The sequence below is a fragment of the Dasypus novemcinctus genome, chromosome 17 (genome assembly GCF_030445035.2).
Source record: "Dasypus novemcinctus isolate mDasNov1 chromosome 17, mDasNov1.1.hap2, whole genome shotgun sequence".
NCBI lineage: Eukaryota > Metazoa > Chordata > Mammalia > Cingulata > Dasypodidae > Dasypus > Dasypus novemcinctus.
In genome coordinates, this window is record NC_080689.1 from 16,909,098 (window position 1) to 16,926,825 (window position 17,728).

Here is a 17,728-nt window from a genome sequence, read left to right on the forward strand (position 1 = left end):
CTGCCCGAGTTGGCACCATGAGACGAGCCCTTTGAGGGACTGTAAGCTCGGCCTTCTCACAGTACGTGTGCATTTATTAGGTCAAGTTCTCCTGCCTGACAGCTGCCTGGGATTAAGGGGCTGAAGGATGGAAATTGCAACGGAAAAAGAAAAGTGGCTTTGGGGTTTGCGAGGCAGCGAAGAGGGCCCTGGGCTTTCTGAGCTCAGTGGGCGCTTGAGGCAGGGGTAGGAGAGGTGTGAAAGGAGGGATGGAAAGGGGAAGTCTCAGAAGACGTGTTTCACACAGACTAAATTTGACCTACTTAGCACCTCTGTTTAGATCCCACCTAACTGGAAGAGAAATGCTGATATTCGCTCAAATAATGCTCGAGGTGAGGGAAACTGGATTGATTGGGCTCTTAGAAGCAACCAACTTTTTCCTGTTGGAAATTCTGTGCACAGCTGTCCCTTCTGCGGAGCACAAGCCCCTTTGCAAACAATTCTTTCATTTCACATGCAGACTTGGAGTCACCGGAGGCCGGCTTGAGGGACCTCTGCCAGGCTTGGGACACTTCCTCTGCGCACTCCTAGCTCCCAGCACAGCCCTGGACTTTGTGCCCTCCGGACCTTGGCTTCCAATTGGCAGCACTGCCGATTTCAGGCTTCTGCCCAGTCTTGGAGGGCAACTCAGTGGCCATCCTTTCCCTTTAGCTTTTTGTGATAGCATTCATTCATTCATTCACTTGACAAATATGTCCTGAGTACTTACTCTGTGCCAGGCAGTAAACCAACAGACACAATCCTTGCCCCCACATGGTGTATAGTCTGGCAGGCAGCACCCAACTCCCCGGTGCTCTCCCCAAGACCAAATCAATCCCATGGCTCCCTTGGTCTTGGGTCTCTACCGCAGCTGGCACTGCCTGGGGTTAGCAGAAGCTGACCTGGCGGCCCCGGGACCAAGGCCGTGCCAAGCACCAGAGGCAGCCCCTACTTTCTTTATAAGAGGAACTCGGGGTGGGGGTGGGGGGAGCAAATGGCAGGAAGGGGGAAGCCTAGGGGACTTTCTGGAAAATGCATTTGCATAGCAGGCACGCTCTTCTTACTTGGCTTCACAGTTATTTGCTATGCAGTGCAGTCAGTGCAGGCCTTTTCCTGGCAGGCGCACCATTTTTACCTAGAGTACGCTCATTCGGGATGGTTTTGAGGGAAATGGAGGAGGGCGGAAGTTCTTTAGAATGACTCCAAGTGCCGGGCACGTAGTAGGTGCTTACTGCCTGTCGGTAGAATTGTTCTTGGAAGGGCAGCACAGTATACTAGGGCCCCAGCCATCTGATCCCCAGGATGGGCACCGTGTGGGTGTGAAGTACACCCGGGGCTCCAGCGGGCTGGCGTTGGCTCGGGTTACGGAGCTGGCAGAGGTGTGCAGAAGGAGCTGCTCTCTGGTGCAGGGCTCACGGTGTGCAAGGCCGAGGAGGGGCGGTGAGTGTGAAACCAGCAGGGACGCAGCTGCCCCTGGAGGAAGCTGGCTGGCATCCTGTATACTTGAAAAGAAAACTGAAAGTGCTTTTCTTCGCAAGAAACTATTGTAAGTGGCTTTTCGTGTGTTTGTTTTTGTTGGTTTGTTTTGTTTTGTTTTTGTAACCCCGCAGTTGCCAGGGAGTCTCTCGGGTCCAGAACTGTGGTGAGCTGGAGGAAGGTGTGCTGGTGAGTGCTGGGCAAGGTGGGGTGGGGGTGTGGATATGAAGGGAGTGTGGCTTGCTCCGTGGCTGGTGCTCCTTGTCTAGTGCAGGAAGGATGCCAGCCTGCTGAAGCCCTGAACTCTGTATGTGTCCTGGTGACAGCCACCTCTCTTTTCTGGCTGCCAGAGTGCATTCCTGTGTATACGTGGAAAGAGAGCAAGCACGCTAGATGCAGGGCTAGGACAGGAATGTATGTCCTTAGTTGGATATGAGAGCCTTGAACTCGTTGCAGTTTCAGTGTTTTCTTTTAGGGCCTGGATCCTAAAGGTTCCATAGAATTTTCTTTCTCAGAAAAAAAAATCGCTTTGGTTCAAGGACCCCTTGATAAAAATAAAGAGCCAGTGCTGAATTGGTTTGATATTTAGGAAGGCGAGAGTTCACGAGCTTCTTTTGGAGGTTGAGAGGGTTCTGGATGGAAAGAGGGAGGAGGACACAGGGCGAGAACATCCACAGGCCTTGCGTTGGACCTCAAGAGCCCTGATGATAAGGAGGCAAAGCACCTTTCTCTCGAGCATTTACAGAAACAACTACTTTAGCCCGAAGAGGTAAAAAGAGACCTCTTTGACTGCTCAGAAGCCTGGAACACAGAGAGGCGGAGCGATTTGCCTGAGGATTCACAGCAAACTGAATTATAATCTAAAGGATTTTGTCTGGTGGGTTCAGTTTGCAGCATGCTGTTTACTGATAATTCTGCCGTGGCCGGGGTGGGAAGACGAGCTCACACTCTCCCATCTTGTCCGTTCATCTTGAGCTCAATTCCAAGCTGGCCGCTTCTGGGAGGCACAGGAGACACTCGGCGTGAGGGGGGATGCTTGGGTTGGGACCCCACCGTACCCAGCAGGCAGAGCTTCGCCCCTTGCCTCGATGTCTGCCCTAGTGAAGCGGGAAACTCCAATCGAGGAGCTCAAGGAGGAAAAGGGGGCGGCCTGTGGTTGAAATGAGTAAAGAACTGAAGCTGATGCTCGTCTTTCCCCCCAAACACCTTAAAAAGCAGCCCTGTGTCTGCTCAGTGCTTTCCAGTTTACCGAGTGTTTTCATAACACTAGCTCATTTCATCCACATATCAACCCACACACATTCTTGCCTTTCAGATTTATGTACTCAAATGAGTTTCACCAAAAAACTGGTTAGAAAACTCCCTTCTCCCACTCACTTTAAAAAAAAATTTTTTTTTTTTTAGCCCCAAGCCTTTGACTTTAAGAAGTTTCCGGATTCCCAAGGTGGGATATTTGCTTATTCTGCCCCGCAGTCCTCGTGTTTGCTATTGGAACCGACGGACACTTTTGTGTTGTGTTTAGTTTAGAGTTTAGCCATTAAAACAAGACCACGGAGGCCAGGGTAAGTGTAGTATCGTGGGGAAAATAGAGGCTTCAGACTCAGCATCAGCTGCTTGAGATCCATGTGGTTATAACCAAGTTAGTTAGCCACTCAGAGCCTCCATTTCTTCATCTGTAAAATGGGGGCAATGGTACCCATGTCTTAAGGTTGTTGTAAAGAATAAATGTGGTAAAAGATACGAGTGCGCTGCAATAAATGTTGCCCCTTCTCTTGTCCGTCTTCTCTTCTCAAGGTCAAACTGCTACTTCATTGAAGTCTGTTACAGCTAACCAAAGTACCAGCCTTACCACAGCAAGGCAAGTTTAAATGCAGTACTGTTTTGTTTTGTTTTTGGTTTTGTTTTTTTTTTGCAAGTGAAAAGGAAGGGGAAATGTGGGAGTAAGTTGCTAAATGAATTTAGATGGAGATCTTTTCTTACTCGATGACCAGGCATGTGTCCTGAGTACTGTGACATGCTTACTATGGTGTTCACCCTAATAGGATCTTAAAGTCATTACCTTTAAAAAAATGTTTTTTTTTAGGTGGGGTAGAAAAGGAGCTGGGAAACTGGACTTATGTTAGAAAGCAAGGCAATTCTGGTTACACCATTCAAAATCTGCATTTTTATGGAAGAAGAATTGCAATGCAGCCCCTGAATTCCTAGGGACAAAGGTGGGAGAGGGGAGCTGTACAGGAGGCTCTGGCTGGGTGTTTCGTTCACTGTCTGTATATAACACCTGCTCAGGGAAAACTGGTGATGGACTGCGGCGGTTTAGAGAGTCCAGAACTGGTGTTTGACCTTTACCGCTGACACCTTGGCAAATGGGACCCAAGGCGTAGCATTGCGGTGGAAAGAACATTTGACCAGGGGTCTGAAGGGCTGCATTCAGATTCCATCTACATCACTTAATAGCCTGGCAACCTCGGACATGCCACTTAATCTTTTAAGTGTCTTCTCACCTGTAAAACGAGGAGACTGGACTAGGTGATGTAAAAGGTTCCTTGCCGCTCTCAGGTTCTAGGGCTCTAAGTGACTTCATTTGCTTGTGTTTCTTTTTCTTCATTTATTCAAAGACAGCAGGGATAGAAACCTCTCTCATAGGGTATTGGGAGGAAATAGTCTGCTTGTTCCAAAACCCCATGTCTCTAGAGATATGAAGGAAACACAGAGACGCTGAGCAAAGCATCAGAGTGGAAAGATGAGTGTGGCCCTCCACGCTTGCGTTCCAGGCCCAACCCAACCACTGACGAGCTGTGTGATCTTTGGCAAGTTCCCTTATTTATTTCAGTCACCATTTGCATATCTGTAAATTGGGAGCTGTAAGCCGTGCCATGATAATCTTCATCATATTCTTCTGAAGGCCGAGATGATAAAAATGGCTTTGGAAAAACCACAAGGCACTACATAGAGTTGAGAAATGGCACGCAAATAATTTACTTGCTATAGTTGAGCAAAGTCTAGCACCATGTCTCTCCCATATTTTTCAAATAAACGAACGTGTCATTGTGGTCCCAGAAGGAAGACAGAAGGTATAGCTTGGGGTTCACAATCCAAGGCTTACTTTCCACTCCAGTTTACTGACGGAGGTGAAGTTTAGTTTAAATCGCCATTAATAAAAAGCTTCCCAAAGAGCAGGCATCAGATAATTACTTCAGTGTTCCCCAATCTAGGGAACTTTTCCAGAGGCAGATTCCTGCCGGTGGAAGCCTTACTTCCCACCCTCCATCCCAAAAGAGGGCACCTGGATAGTTAAGGTATGGTGTGAGGGGGGAGGGCACTTGAGCTTTCTGAGAGTTTTGAAAGATTCACCTGGCAAGGCTCACAAATATGTAGTGTGGCAGTTATGCAAACGTGGCGAGGAAGTTCTTGCCCACCCAGGGATGTGACCGTCCGGGAGAAAGGGCAGAAGGTCCTGCTCCACTCCGCCTCGCTCAGACATTCCCTTCTAAGTGTCCCATGAAGTCCCAGCCCAGACACCTGTTCTCCAAGCACGGGCTTCTTTGGCCACATGGATGACAGCCAGCGACTTGAGGAGCCTGCACAGCCTCTGCAGAAGGCACCTACAGTCCCTGCTGGAGGAGCTGGGCCCCCTGCCAGGACACCCGCCCCACAGCACCAGAATGGAGGGGTGCTTTGCTGCATGAATCCACTTCTGATTTATCTGGTGGGGGTATCAGGTAGAGCTCCAGAATTCCTCTAGGGGAGCAGCTTAGGACTGCCATCTGGTTGGAGGACACTTGTCTCGAAGCTGTACTTTCATAGGAAGCACATTGACTTTACACAGGATGTATCTATGAATGGTTACAAACAGCAGAGTTGTTTTTAGTGTAATTATCCACATCAGCTTTCACCGATTAGTTTTATTTAGGTTGGTTTGGTCAAAATTATGACTTTTATGGGCCCCCTCGCCCTGTCCCATGGCAGGGGCTGTTAAACCTGCACCATCAATCCCATCACCCTTTTAGCAGAGATAAATTTATGTCTTTCCATTTTTAAGCACGAATACACGGATTCAATACATCACGGCCTTTCTTTCAAAGAACCAACGGACTTCACAGCAGATTAATTTTGCTTGGATTTGGTAGCTTTCCTCCCGGCCCGCCTCCCCCCACACCACCCCTACAGATCGGGGTGGGGCTGGGGGGGGGGTGCTACACACCCAGGAATGATTGAAGCCGGGACCTGAAGAGACGCGCTCCGGCCACGGAGGGGCAGCGCTGGGTGCCGAGTCAGGCTAGCCCAGCAGCTCGGGCTGCACAGGCTGACCACCCGGAGCGACCCCCGGAGCTGCAGTTCCCGGGCAGGTGGGTGGGGGTGGGGGTGGGGCTCGGCCGAATTGCCAGCTCTTTGTTTCTTCCGCCCTGGGCTGACTTCTTCCAGCAGATGTGGGGGCCAAAGCTGGTGGGGTGAGCTGGCGAGCTGCCCACCCGCACGCTCTGCTCCCCTACCGCCGGCCCTAGGTGTGTCAGGCACGCAATGAAAAAACCCTAGGACGACACCACCTTGCTTCTCCCATAAGTAAAGCCCTCCCGGGACCTCAAGATTGCCCACCAGCCCCTCGCAAGCCAACCCGACCCCGCCGGCGCCCGCGCCCGGGGCCCCGGCTCCGCGTGTCCTCCCACCTCCTCGCCTCTCGGAGCCGGGCTCTCGCTTGGGCGCCGCCGGCTGGGGTAGAAGGGACATGCCTCGGGAGCCGCGATCGAGGTGACTCCGGCGAGAATTCCAGGGAAAGGCCTAGTTTGGGGGATGAGCCCCGAAGAGGGGTCTCTCGAGCCATGGACCGGGGACAGGGAGCGCGGCGCGCGGGAGGGCACTGACGCCAGGCGACCAGGGTCCGAGAATGGGCGCCGCCCCCTCCTCACGCCCACCTCCTCGGCGCGGGGGTCCCGGGGACCACGCGCAGGGAGCCTGGGGAGCGGGAAGCCGCGCTGACCTGGAGCTCGAGCTCCGGTGCGTGCGCGTGGGTGTGCGCGCGTGGGGGCACGCGCGTGTCTGCGTGTGTGAGAGTGGCGGGGGGGGGGGGGCCGGCCGCCGCAAAGCCCAGCCCCGCGGGGAGCCGAGCGCGCCCCCGAGCCGCCGCCCGCACGGGCCGCCAGCGCCGAAGCCATTCATGATTTTGGTGACGTTATTCCCGGGGTGGGCGAGGGAGGCGGGGCCACGCGGAGGCCAGCCCCGCCCCCGCCGCGATAAATACGGCTTCCTGGGCCCTTTGTGAGGCCGGGAGCTGGGTGCGGAGCGCGAGCTGGGTGCGCACCGTCCTTCGCAGCCGGCGGCGGGCTGTCTCGGAAAGGCGGACCCGCGGCCGCCCAGTGCCCGCCTCGGCCGCCCGCTGCGTCCGGCTCCTCCTGGCTCGGGGCGCCGTGACCGTTTGTAAATCACTCGGGCGTGGGGCAGCCTCCCCTAGGACTTCATGTCTGTGTATTTCCCCATCCACTGGTGAGTACCCTGCGCCCTCGCCGGGGTCCGGCTCCCGCCCGTGGCGACCCGGCCCGGCCCCCACCGTGCGGGCGCGGGGCGCGAAGGCGGCCGGCAGGCGCGGGAGCGCGGCGCTCAGCAGCCCCCGGGCCGGTGCGGGAGTCCGAGTCAAGGTTGCAGAGGAGGGGGCGGGGAAGGTGGTGCGGAGAGACAAAGGAAGTGAATGGGAGCCCTCACCCCTGAGGTCGGGGGGCGAGTGTGCCCGGGCGCGGATGGGGGCAAGGTCACGCCTGTAGCTCCCTACAGGCCCCCCACTGCGGAGCGTGGCGGGAGGCGCGCCCTGCCCGGCGCGGGGGTCCCTGCGCTCCCCGGGCCCCTCCCCTTTCCTTTTTGTTCGCCTGCGAGGCGCGGCGTCGAGGCCGGTGGCCGCGGGCTGCGCTGGTGCGGAGGCGGGGACCAGAGCCCGGGAGGTGCGGGCAGGGCGCCTCGCACCTTCAGCGGCGGGCAGGGACCATGCGCTGCGCCCTCTCGGGCTCTCTTCTCTCCAGATCTCTCAGAACCGACGCTCCCGGTGGGGTCGGAGCTGGGGAGGGGCCGCCCCGGCGAGCTGGGGGCGACGGCCCTGGGCACCCGGCGGGGCCGCGGGGCTGCGAGAGCTGCGCGGCTGCGAGGGCTGCGCGGCGGGCGGCGAGCTGGATGCGGAGCGAGCCCCTGGGCTGGCGGGACGTGCGCGCCCGCAGCTCCTTCCTGCCCGCGCGGGGAAGTGGGGGAGCGGCCCCGGGAGAGCGCTGCTGGCCCCGGCCCGCGCCCTCAGGTGCGGAGCCAACAACCCAGCCCCTGCCGGAGGGGACCAGGCGCGGGGCGAGGACGAAGCCAGCTCGAGCCTCGGCGCGGTGCTGCTCAGCCCGGAAGCCAGAAAGTTCTCTTCTCGCCTCAACTTTTCGGGCTCCTGCCACAGCCCCAAGCAAGGAGAGCGTGCATTTCTTTGGGGTTGGCGGTGGCCTCTCGGTGACCCGGGAGGAAACTTCCTTGGGAGGTCTAGCTCCTGACCCTAAACTTGCCCCGCAGCCCAGCATCCTCCGGTCACGCCCCACGCCCCCATCCAGGCCGGCCCTGGCTAGCTAGAGTGGGAACTGAAGTCTCCCAATAAATTAGGATTTCCCCCACCCCTGACGCCGTGTCCCTTCTCCTTGTGTGCGCCCCTTTCTTCCCATCCTCGAGGCTCTGAAGGCTACAGACGTGGTCATTATCCCCTGAGACACCAAGGTTTAGGATGATTTTATAGTTGATCAGCACTTCATAGCTAGCCAAGCTATTTTCCAGACATTAACGCTTATGCATAACCATGAGGTATGGATTGTTAGCATCACAGTGACAAGCAGGGCACCTGTGGCTCAGAGAGGTTGTATGACTTGCTAAAGATCACATGTCTAACAGGTAGCAGAGCTTAGGCAGTCCCCTTCCTTCTGCTTCCAAAACCAGTGCTATTTCTACTCTATATAGTAACCTTAAAATGAGGAGGTTTTTGTTAACCTCATTTCCTTATGTGTATATATTCTCTCCAAGCCTGCCCCACCTTTTTTTTTTTCTTCTCAAGTGTAAAGAAAGGTATGATGGTGAAAATATTGGGTGTTGCGTAGAGGGTGCGTGGACTTTGGCATGTACTGTTTGCCATTATGCGTAGGGGACTCTGTGTGTGCCCATAGCTTGTGTAAGGACGTGGGAGGATAATGGAACATTTGTATCCTGCTTATAGAGTACAAAGCAGTTTCACATGTCAGCCTTTGGTGGGCCAGCTTGGCCCCTCTGGAAATTTCCTTTGCAATCAGAGTCCAGGCATCCTTAAGGCTTTTAATCCAGGGGATGTTTTTCAAGCTGTGAGCTTGCAGCTGCTGTGGCTGGAGCTGGAGAAGGGGGTTGGATGACAGATGTGAAGCTTGCAGAGAAGCTGACCCCTTGGGGCTTTAAGTAGGACATTTTGCAAAGCAGACAGCGTGATTGGACTTGGTTTCCCTGAGGTCGATCTGTTATTGTTATTATGTAATAATAGTAATAATACTCAGATCCCCTTGGAACAAAATTCATGGGAGGGTCATTTTTAATCTTACTTGGAGGGGTGAAGGGCGACCTGGTTGAATTAGTTTTAATATAGATAGATGGGCTCAGCTACTTACTGTTTGTTTTTTCTAGTTCTGTCGTTTAAAAGAAAATCCAGAGTCCCTCTGTGCCAGTGGGGACTAGTGATGGGAGGTGGGGGGGAGGGTGGCTTTTGCCAGAGAGGTTTCCAGACGATGGGCTTTGTCGGAGGAGGTTGAGGCCCTGATGCCAGGGGCTCTGAGGTGCTTCATCAGGGCGCGAGCTTGTTTTTCTGTGAGTTCTGTTTTGAACCCCTCTCATCCTGTCTCCAGACCGTCCTCTAACGACAGCGGACGCGCTGAGGGGGGGAATGTGCCTGTGCGTGTGTGTTGACTTTTGCTCGGGTTTCTTGGCAGCCCTGATTATCTGAGCTCGGCCGAGATGACTGAGGTGATGATGAACACGCCGTCCATGGAAGAGATGGGGCTCAGCCCCCGGAAGGACGGCCTTTCCTACCAGGTGAGTGAAGTCGGGGTTGGGGGCAGACTTGGCTTTGAGTCTGAGTGCCACTCGTAAGAGCTGAGTGACCTCGGGAAAGTCCCCTAATGCCAGGAAGCCTCAGTTTCCTCGTCTGTACAGTGGGGTCGACCATGGCGTTTACCTCAGAGGGTTGTGGTGAAGATTCCACGTGAGGGAATGGTGAGTTTAAGACACAGAGTGTTCCACAGACCTCAGCCACTGGCCGTCCTGGTCACTATGAGCTCTCCTGCTCCCAAAGGACCTGTGCAGACAGCTCCGACCACCTCTTCCCTTCCCAGCTGGGCCTTGGGCAGGAGACAAACCGCTGTGAGGGGTGGCTTCTGGGGAGGGGGTTCTAGTGGGGAGAGAGCCGTGTCAAATGCTGCTTTCCTCCTCACGTTAACAGTTGACCATCTGATTCAGAGTTGAGAAGTGCCCCCCAAGGGCAGCTGTCGTACGATTGCTGGATACAGTAGTTGTAGTATCCTACTGCTGAGTCTAGCAAAGAGATTTTCCTCTCTGGTGGATCCAAAACTGCATCATGACCCCTGAGAGCTCCCCACAGACACAGTAGCATCTTGGGACTCGTGTCCCAGTGCTCTTTCTGCCTTCTGGGCTGCTTTTCCTCTGCCCCTGGCAAGCTCTGGAACACCTTACATTACCTCTGGTACAGCGAAATGTTTTGGGATTGGCTAAGAGGGTTCCTAGCTTATTACTAAATTTTGGGGAGGGTGGTGTTTGTTTCAGGGGAAGACCTTGGGGCTAGAGAAATTGTGCAGGGCGGCTGGCCCGGTGGAGACTAACGGTAACATGACAGGGCCGCTCGGCAGACATTAATTGAGTGCCACTTGTGCTGAGCTCTTTGCAAGCCTTGTCTCAGTCACTCATTACCGCTGAGAGCCCCATTTCACAGGGGAGGAAACGGGCTCAGGCTGAGTCAGTGACTTGCGTCTCTTTGACTCCAAGCCCTTGTTCTTCTGATGTGTCATGTGTCTGTCCCTTGGGGCTAAAGTTGGTTCTTACCTTTCACTGGCTGGTCATTCCTTAGAGCAGTCCCAGGGGCATTTATCTTGTAGAGGAAGAAACAAATAGAAAGCTGGAGTTGGTGGGGATTGAGGTGCAGCTGGGGGAGGGTGGCCAAAGAAAGCTGAGATGAACGCTAAGGTTGGGTAACATAAGTTGGCAGTGAAAGCAGAATCCCTTCAGACCTACTTGGGAGGTTCCCGAAGGCCCCTTTGTGTTGTGTCTATCAAGCCAGGCCCCTTCTGCTGGCTGGAAATAAGCATTCAGTTAGGCAAAGGAGGCCTGGGGTAAGGGGGGAATACTGGTTCCTGGGCTGGTTTTATACTCTCTGCCCCCCAGTAGGTCTGAGGAAGGCAGTTGAGGGCCCCACAGCCTAGTGGGAGGTGCACAAGTTTCCTGGCCCGCTGGCCGGGGTGTTTTTGGATACCAGTTTCCAAGCCACTGAGTCAGACTGAATCTCTTTGTGGTTACAGGTGAGGTTTTCTTTCACTTCTGGGTTTTATTTTTCCATCACAGAACCTTTCCAAATACAGTCATCGGTCTGTCTTTGTGCTTTTTATATTCTTCCTTTAAACATGCACCAGGTAAAGGACCCAGACCCCCCCAGGGAAGTTTTCTCAAATCCTGGAATCGTTCCAGCCATTTTTCTGCATCTGGGGGTTAGGGCAGGTGAGGATGGAGGAAAGGACTGCAATACCAGGTGAGGAGAACTGACTTGAACCTAGAATGGCAGGAGAAAAACAAAATTGAGATATCCCAGTGCTGCCTGAGAAAGGACCCTCAAATCATCCCTTGGGACTGAGGGCTCAGTTCTCACAGCCCCTTAGGAAATCTGACCTTGCTACCTGGGATGGGGCTAAGGCTTAGTTCCAAAATCTCTTACCTGGAAACTCCAAGGACTCTTGTCATATGATGATTTCTGAAAGGTTTCCTGGTTGCCTGATGAAGAGAAAGAAGAGGTGGTAAGAGTTAGCCAAGCAGCATTTACTGGGCACTTGCTGTGTGCCAGGTGCTGTGCTGGGTCCTGCAAAGAGGGCTAGTGTGGGAAACCAGCATGTATGTAACCGCTATAATATCACGCAGTCTGGGATGGTGACGGGGGCAGCAGCAGTGAAATCTGATGGATGCAGTTCAAGAAGGCTTGGATGAGAAAGGTCAGACTGAAAGAAAATTGGGACTTTGAGAGGGCAGCTCCATCTTTAATCTAATCCTCATACCCCTTGGCCATCTCCTGTTTATGCCAGGTGCAGGGCTCCGCAGTGAGCTAGTCTGAAGATTGCTGTGTGCCTGATAGGCTCTGGGCCCACGCAAAGCTGGTGCTGTCCAATTAAACAAATTCCCACCAGCACTGTTGGGATTGGCAGGGACTGGCACTTGGCCGAAGCCTGCCCACCACGCACGCTTGGGCTCAGAGCCGGGGGCGGGCGATCTCATAGCTGTTCTTGGCATTCCTCCTGAGGATAATAATAGTACGTGGCTTTACCAAGACCTGCTTTTCCAAGGAACTGAAAGTCGGAAGGAGACATCATTCCTGACTTGGCAGATGAAATCGAATCACAGGCTTGGGATATGACCTTGAAACAAGGTCATAAAATAAATAGACACTTTGGGCTTTGGCAGTCACCCCTGCCTTCCTGACCTACCGAAAACGAACCTTTCTTCATTTCTTTGTACCAGATGTCATTTCTTTGTTCTTTTACCACCTGTATCATTTTGTATTTTCAAATGATATTGCACTGGGCTTTGAGGACACAAGCCCTTGGTCTGTGCAGACGTTTTCCTTTTCACTACCCAGCCCTGTGAGGACAGGGGTGATGTACTGCATCTCTGTTCCTATCAGCCACCATCCTGTCCTCACCCAAGGTACCCACTAGCCCGGAGCCTTCACAAGAGCAGGTGCTAAGTGAATGGTGGCGGTTTGCATAAATTTGAGTCTCCTGATTCTAAAACTGGCCACATTCTCGCTTTGGCTTTAGCGTCTCTAAAGGACCCTTCTCAGGCTTGTGCCTCTAAAGCCTTTCAGATGATGTTTTTTTTTATCTCCTGCAAGTTTCAGGTAAGCCCTAGCGATGGTCCATAGGAAGTTAGTGCCGTTTTGTGACAGTGATAAAAATCAACAGCCTGGTGCCTTGTTTGGTCTTAACGTTTATTTAGAAAGTAAATCGAGTGAGTGAAATCCACATCTACGCTGGCTTGGCATGAACGACTACACCCTGCGGGGTGGGTGACTAAACGGTTACTAGAAAGGCTGTGTGCCTTTCGGGCGGCTGTGGCTGCTGGGATGAAGGGAGGGTCTCCGCCAGGATGCTGGCGGCTCCCTTAGCATGCCGCGTCTGGGGGCTGCGGGCTCTCTGGCCAGGGGGACGGGAATGCCCGCCGCCCAGCACCCTCTTTTCCCTAGGTGATTGACTGCCTTGGGGACCTCCTTGGCTCCCGGGTCTCTAAGAATGTGGCGTTGTGGAAAGCACCTCTGACCTGGGCTCTGGATAGGGCAGGAGGCACGTGTGCCACCACAACCCAGGGGACGCTGGGCTCCTGGCCTGGCTTCCTGACTTTCCCCAGCACAGTGTGCTGAGGCTTCTGCAGTTTTTTAATTGTCCTTGCTTAGGTCTATTATAGACATAGCTCCTTGGTTTTTATTTTAAACCATCCCTTCTAAAGCCCCCGGCCTGGAGCTGAGAGCTGTGCCCTTCCTAGGCCCTCTCAGGTCCTCTCTGATCTGCACATGTGACTCTTGCTGGTGGCCCCATATTCCTTCTGCTGATGTGCTGGATCCTGTATTCCTTGCCATTTGGTGTCCACCTACAAGGCAGTCCAGCACCCGCTCTCCTTCTCGGAGAAGCTGGGGCAGGAGTCTCTACACAACAGAAACTGTTTCTCCACACCCTGCAGTTCCTGTCCTCGCCCATTGATCTCCAGAATGGAGAGCTCCCTGCAAATCGCCCCTCATTTCTCAGGATGGAAGGAGGGACGGCGGGGAGTGACCTTTCCTTGCCACTTCCTTCTTGCAGCTGCAGGGCCTCATTCCAGCTCTTGCACTAAGGCATGGTCAGAGGACCAGTCCTGGCTGAGAACCTGCCTCTCACTGGACAGGACTCTCGGGCTCTCCTTTCTCTCCCCACTCTCCACTCTTGTCAGAAACTCACGTCCTCTGCTCGGCTTAGTCACTTACTGTCAGGCCCGAGCCCCAGATCATAGTTTCTCTTCTCCGCTGAGCCTTTCTTTATGAAAGCCTCCTGACCCTGGTTTTGACTGTTTCCTCTTGGGTAAAAAGCAAATGCTACTAATAAGTGATAGATTAAACTTCCTCCCTGGACAGGCCTCAGAGAAGTTTCTGGTTCAGTGTCCCTGCCTCTGTTTCCCACAAGTCCTTGTCCATAGGGCCGTTCTGGCCATAACTTTTCAACTACAGTTGTCTCACGGCTCAGCAACGCCTCCTCCTTCTCTTGTCCCGCTGGTTACCCCCAGCTGTAGCGCCCACGTGCTCTCGGGAGTTTGGGAGCCCCCGCTGAGTGGCCGCACGAAGTCCCGTGGTCACCAGGAAATCATGTTTCCCAACATCAGACTTAAAAAGCCTCCGTGGTCCCTGGAGAGACATAAAGCTGAAATTCCAAAACACTTGGCAGGAGACGTCCAGCAGTGGACACGGCCTGTTCCTGGGATTGCAGTGAGTTTTCTTCCCCCCATCCCAACCCCCTCCACCCCACTCCCTCCTTGGTAAAAAACCGTAAGAATGTGATATAAAATCATAAGAATGTGATGTAAAACAGGCCGCTAGGTCCACAGATTTCCAAGGAACTAGGAACCCACTGCTGTGGGGTGCGCCGTGACTGTTCCTGCAGTCCTGCCTCTGTTTGAGTTAAAGCCAGCCTGGCTCAGACATGGGATGTGGCCGCAGCCTTCCCAGGCTCAAAGCCTCGGCACAGTCAGTGTGTCCGCTGTTTTGTAAGGGCCCTGCGTTGGGGCTTGCAGAGGGCTGGCATTATTCCCATGGAGACCTCCCGCCGACACACACACCCCTCGGTCACAACAGTGGGTCTGTAGCCCAGCCAGGGAGAGAACAAGCTTTCCTCACTTTCCCAGCCAGCGCCCTGCACACTGGGACCACAGAGCCCGGCCTTCTCTCAAAGGGTCTGTGTTAGGCCCGACGCCCCTCAAAGTGCTGCGTGTTCGTCACTCCTTGTGCCGGGGTCTGTGCCTCAGATTTCCTCCTCTGTCTCCACAATGCTGGGCCCTGTCTTCCGAGAGCCTGAGGAGCACGGAATGACTCTTTCTCCCCTTCCTGTGCTGAGAATCATCCCTCCACCTCGGCGACCCCCTGACTTCGGGTTTCTAGCGTTTTCTCTAAGTCGACCCAGTCTCCCAAATTGGGCAGAGAGGAGGATTGTACCAGCAGGGAGAGGGATGCGTTTGGGTGGCAAATCTTGTGACTGTAGCCAAGAGCTATTCCTGGGTGTCTAGCGAACGTCCTGAAGTGACCCTCGGAGGCTCTGAAGAGGGCACTGAAGCCGACGGGGCCTTAGCCGCTGGAGCGCCTTTCCTCTCCCTCGCCATCTGCCTTCCCCTATCCCCCAAGCCTGCCTCAGGAGGGACTCTGTATCAGTAACTTGAATCCTGGCTCTGCTGCTGCCTTCCTCAGCTGAGGGAGGGTCCCTTGTTGCTCAGAGTCATATTGAGAAAAATTAAAATCTCCTGAAGTTTCTCCAAACTTTGGTCCAGCTCACATTTTGACCTGAAGGGGACTGGGGTACTCATGTGGTCCTCTCCTGTGGGACTTGATTGCCTTGTTCTGTGAGAAGCTCATTTCAGGTAAACTGACAAGAACAGATACCGAAGAATGTAGCTGAAGCAGCATCAACTGCTTGCTTCTCAGGCAGGGATTTTATTGGCGCTGAAGAGAAGAAAGGTTCTGGAGCTCTCGTGTAAAGTAGAATTTGCCTGAGCAAGGAAGGCATCTGCAGGCTTTGGTCTCGAGTTGGTTAGTTTCTAAGTCTGACCTTCTCCTAACTTGGTTCAGGGTGGTTCCACATGGAATCCCTGGTATAGCTTGAATTCACCTTCTGCCTCTGTTTTGGAGAGCCAAAGGCACTTGTCCAGCCTGGATGTGAAAGCCTCGGCTTTCTTAAGTTCCTAAGCGTTTCCTCCAGACATTGTCCTGTACATTAGCTCTCATTCAGCAGGTGGCCATTACCTCAGGATATGTTGGTAGCATTGAGGTCAGCCACTGACCCTTCTGGACAGAAATGGTGCCTGTCAACTCCCACGCTCATACCCTCGTGTGCGCACACACACAACTGAAAAGGATGACTGTGAAATGGTAATGGTGGTTGTTTTCTATTAGAGTGTTATGATTATAGGCAAGTTTTCTTTCCCTTCCCCTCCCCTTTATAGTCATTCCATATTTTTATGGATAAAGTCTGTGTTTTGTCATTTTGTATTTATTTTTCAAATTATAAAAGTAATACCTGCCTGTTAAAAAATGTTATTTTCTCTTTAAACTTTTTTGTTTTCCAGTCACCGTAGTCTCTTCCTGTATAACTCATAACTGTTAACATTTTAGCATATTTTGTCTTTTCCAATACACGTAAATTTTTGTGGCTAACTTCACACATACTTATGTTGAGTTGTGCGTTTTTACCTAATGATATGTAAGTCATTTAGCACCATCTCATTACAACTTAACTTAAAAATTCTTTGAAGCCATCATTTTTTAACTGTCCAATATAATATCATAAAGGTAAAACATGATTTATTTGACCATTCTCCAATTGTTGGAATTTTTTAGGTTTTCTTATAAATAATGTTATAATTTTACATGTAAGTCTTTATCCATAATTTATACTATTTCCTTAGAATAGAGTCTTAGGAGTAGGATTTCTAAGTCAATGATATAAGTGTATGTGTATTATAGTTATAAAGGTAATGTTTATTTCTTATAGAAATTTAGTAAAATACAGTGAAGTTTGAAGGAAAATATAAAAACTGCCCATATTCCTATCACCCAAATATTTTGATATGTTTACTTCTGCTATTTTCCTATGTATTTATATTTTAATAATAAAATTGAGAATATTGTGTATGCTGTAGTGAATCCATTTTTCACTGAATATAATATTGGGACTATGTTCTAGTCATTTGGATTTCTTTGTAAAATAATACTTCATTTTGTTACCTATCATTTCTTATTGCTGGATATTTAGGTTGTGGCATATTTTGCGCTAACAAAGAGCATTGTTCTGAACAGCATTTTTTTATAAATATAGATCTCTGCACAGGACTGATTATTTCCTTGGAATAAATTCCTGGAAGTTGAATTACTGATTCAATGAGGTTCCGCATCATTAAGCCTCTTGATTATATGTTACCTTAAAAACAGAAAACAAAATGAAAGAGTTTATTAAAATATCAGCTGCCAGCATTGACATCTTAAGCAAATAGAATTCCAGGGGTGTATTTTGTTTATCTGCTCTTTGGGTCAAATCTGTAGAGCTGGAATAATGGGTAAGCTTTGTGGATAGTCAGAAAGGTGTTTGGTTATTTTTAATGTGTTTAGGAGATGTTCTAAGTCTTCCTCTAGTTTATTAATTACTTATTTTGAGCAGAGATGATAATTGATGAAGTTTTAGCACCATTTAGCCAACATCACAAAATAGTTAGTGATCACATTCTTGTCCCATAGTGGGCATATTGTCCTGCTGCCAGGATTACAAGTGTACATAGGTGGGCAATTGCTGTACTTGTCTCCTTAATTCTATTAACGGCATCAGAGCACCATGTGACCTTGAGGAAGACCAGTGGAAGGGGCTCAGCCTGGAGACCATAGAGGGTTGGGCAGACGCAGGGACATACCTTATTCCCCTGCGCCATCTTGGTTTTCCTGGGATTCCAGGTTTGGCTCATGACGAACTTCCAGTTTGGAAATAGTGCTTCCCTGGAATCAAGGATGGGCTGGAGTCTTAGACGTGGGTCTAAGCATTTTTCTGAATAGCATTTTTCAGAATAAATGCTAAGCATTACTCCTAAGCATTATGGAAGTCTGCCAAAGGGCCACATACCCAGCACTTCTGAATCCCCAGGCTCCAGATGGTTTGCAGCCAGTGGCAGTCCAGGCCAATATTCAGATATGGTCCATGTATTTCTGGGGTTTACCAAGTTGATT

The 17,728-nt window shown here is 51.8% G+C and overlaps 1 protein-coding gene across 2 annotated transcripts in view; it reads left to right on the plus strand.

Moving 5' to 3' along the window:
* Positions 1 to 1,556: 1,556 nt before the first annotated feature.
* The window catches only part of LBH (LBH regulator of WNT signaling pathway), a 29,675-nt gene continuing 13,503 nt past the window's right edge, over positions 1,557 to 17,728 (plus strand). Inside the window, exons 1-3 of one of the 2 annotated variants that reach the window (XM_071208755.1) lie at positions 1,557 to 1,683; positions 3,289 to 3,352; positions 9,444 to 9,546. In XM_071208755.1, coding sequence (XP_071064856.1) covers positions 9,469 to 9,546 — 78 coding nt within the window. In that variant the 5' untranslated portion in view covers positions 1,557 to 1,683; positions 3,289 to 3,352; positions 9,444 to 9,468. Of the gene's footprint in view, positions 1,684 to 3,288; positions 3,353 to 6,598; positions 6,973 to 9,443; positions 9,547 to 17,728 lie in introns of those variants that run through there. The other variant, XM_004451973.5, reaches the window with a different exon arrangement.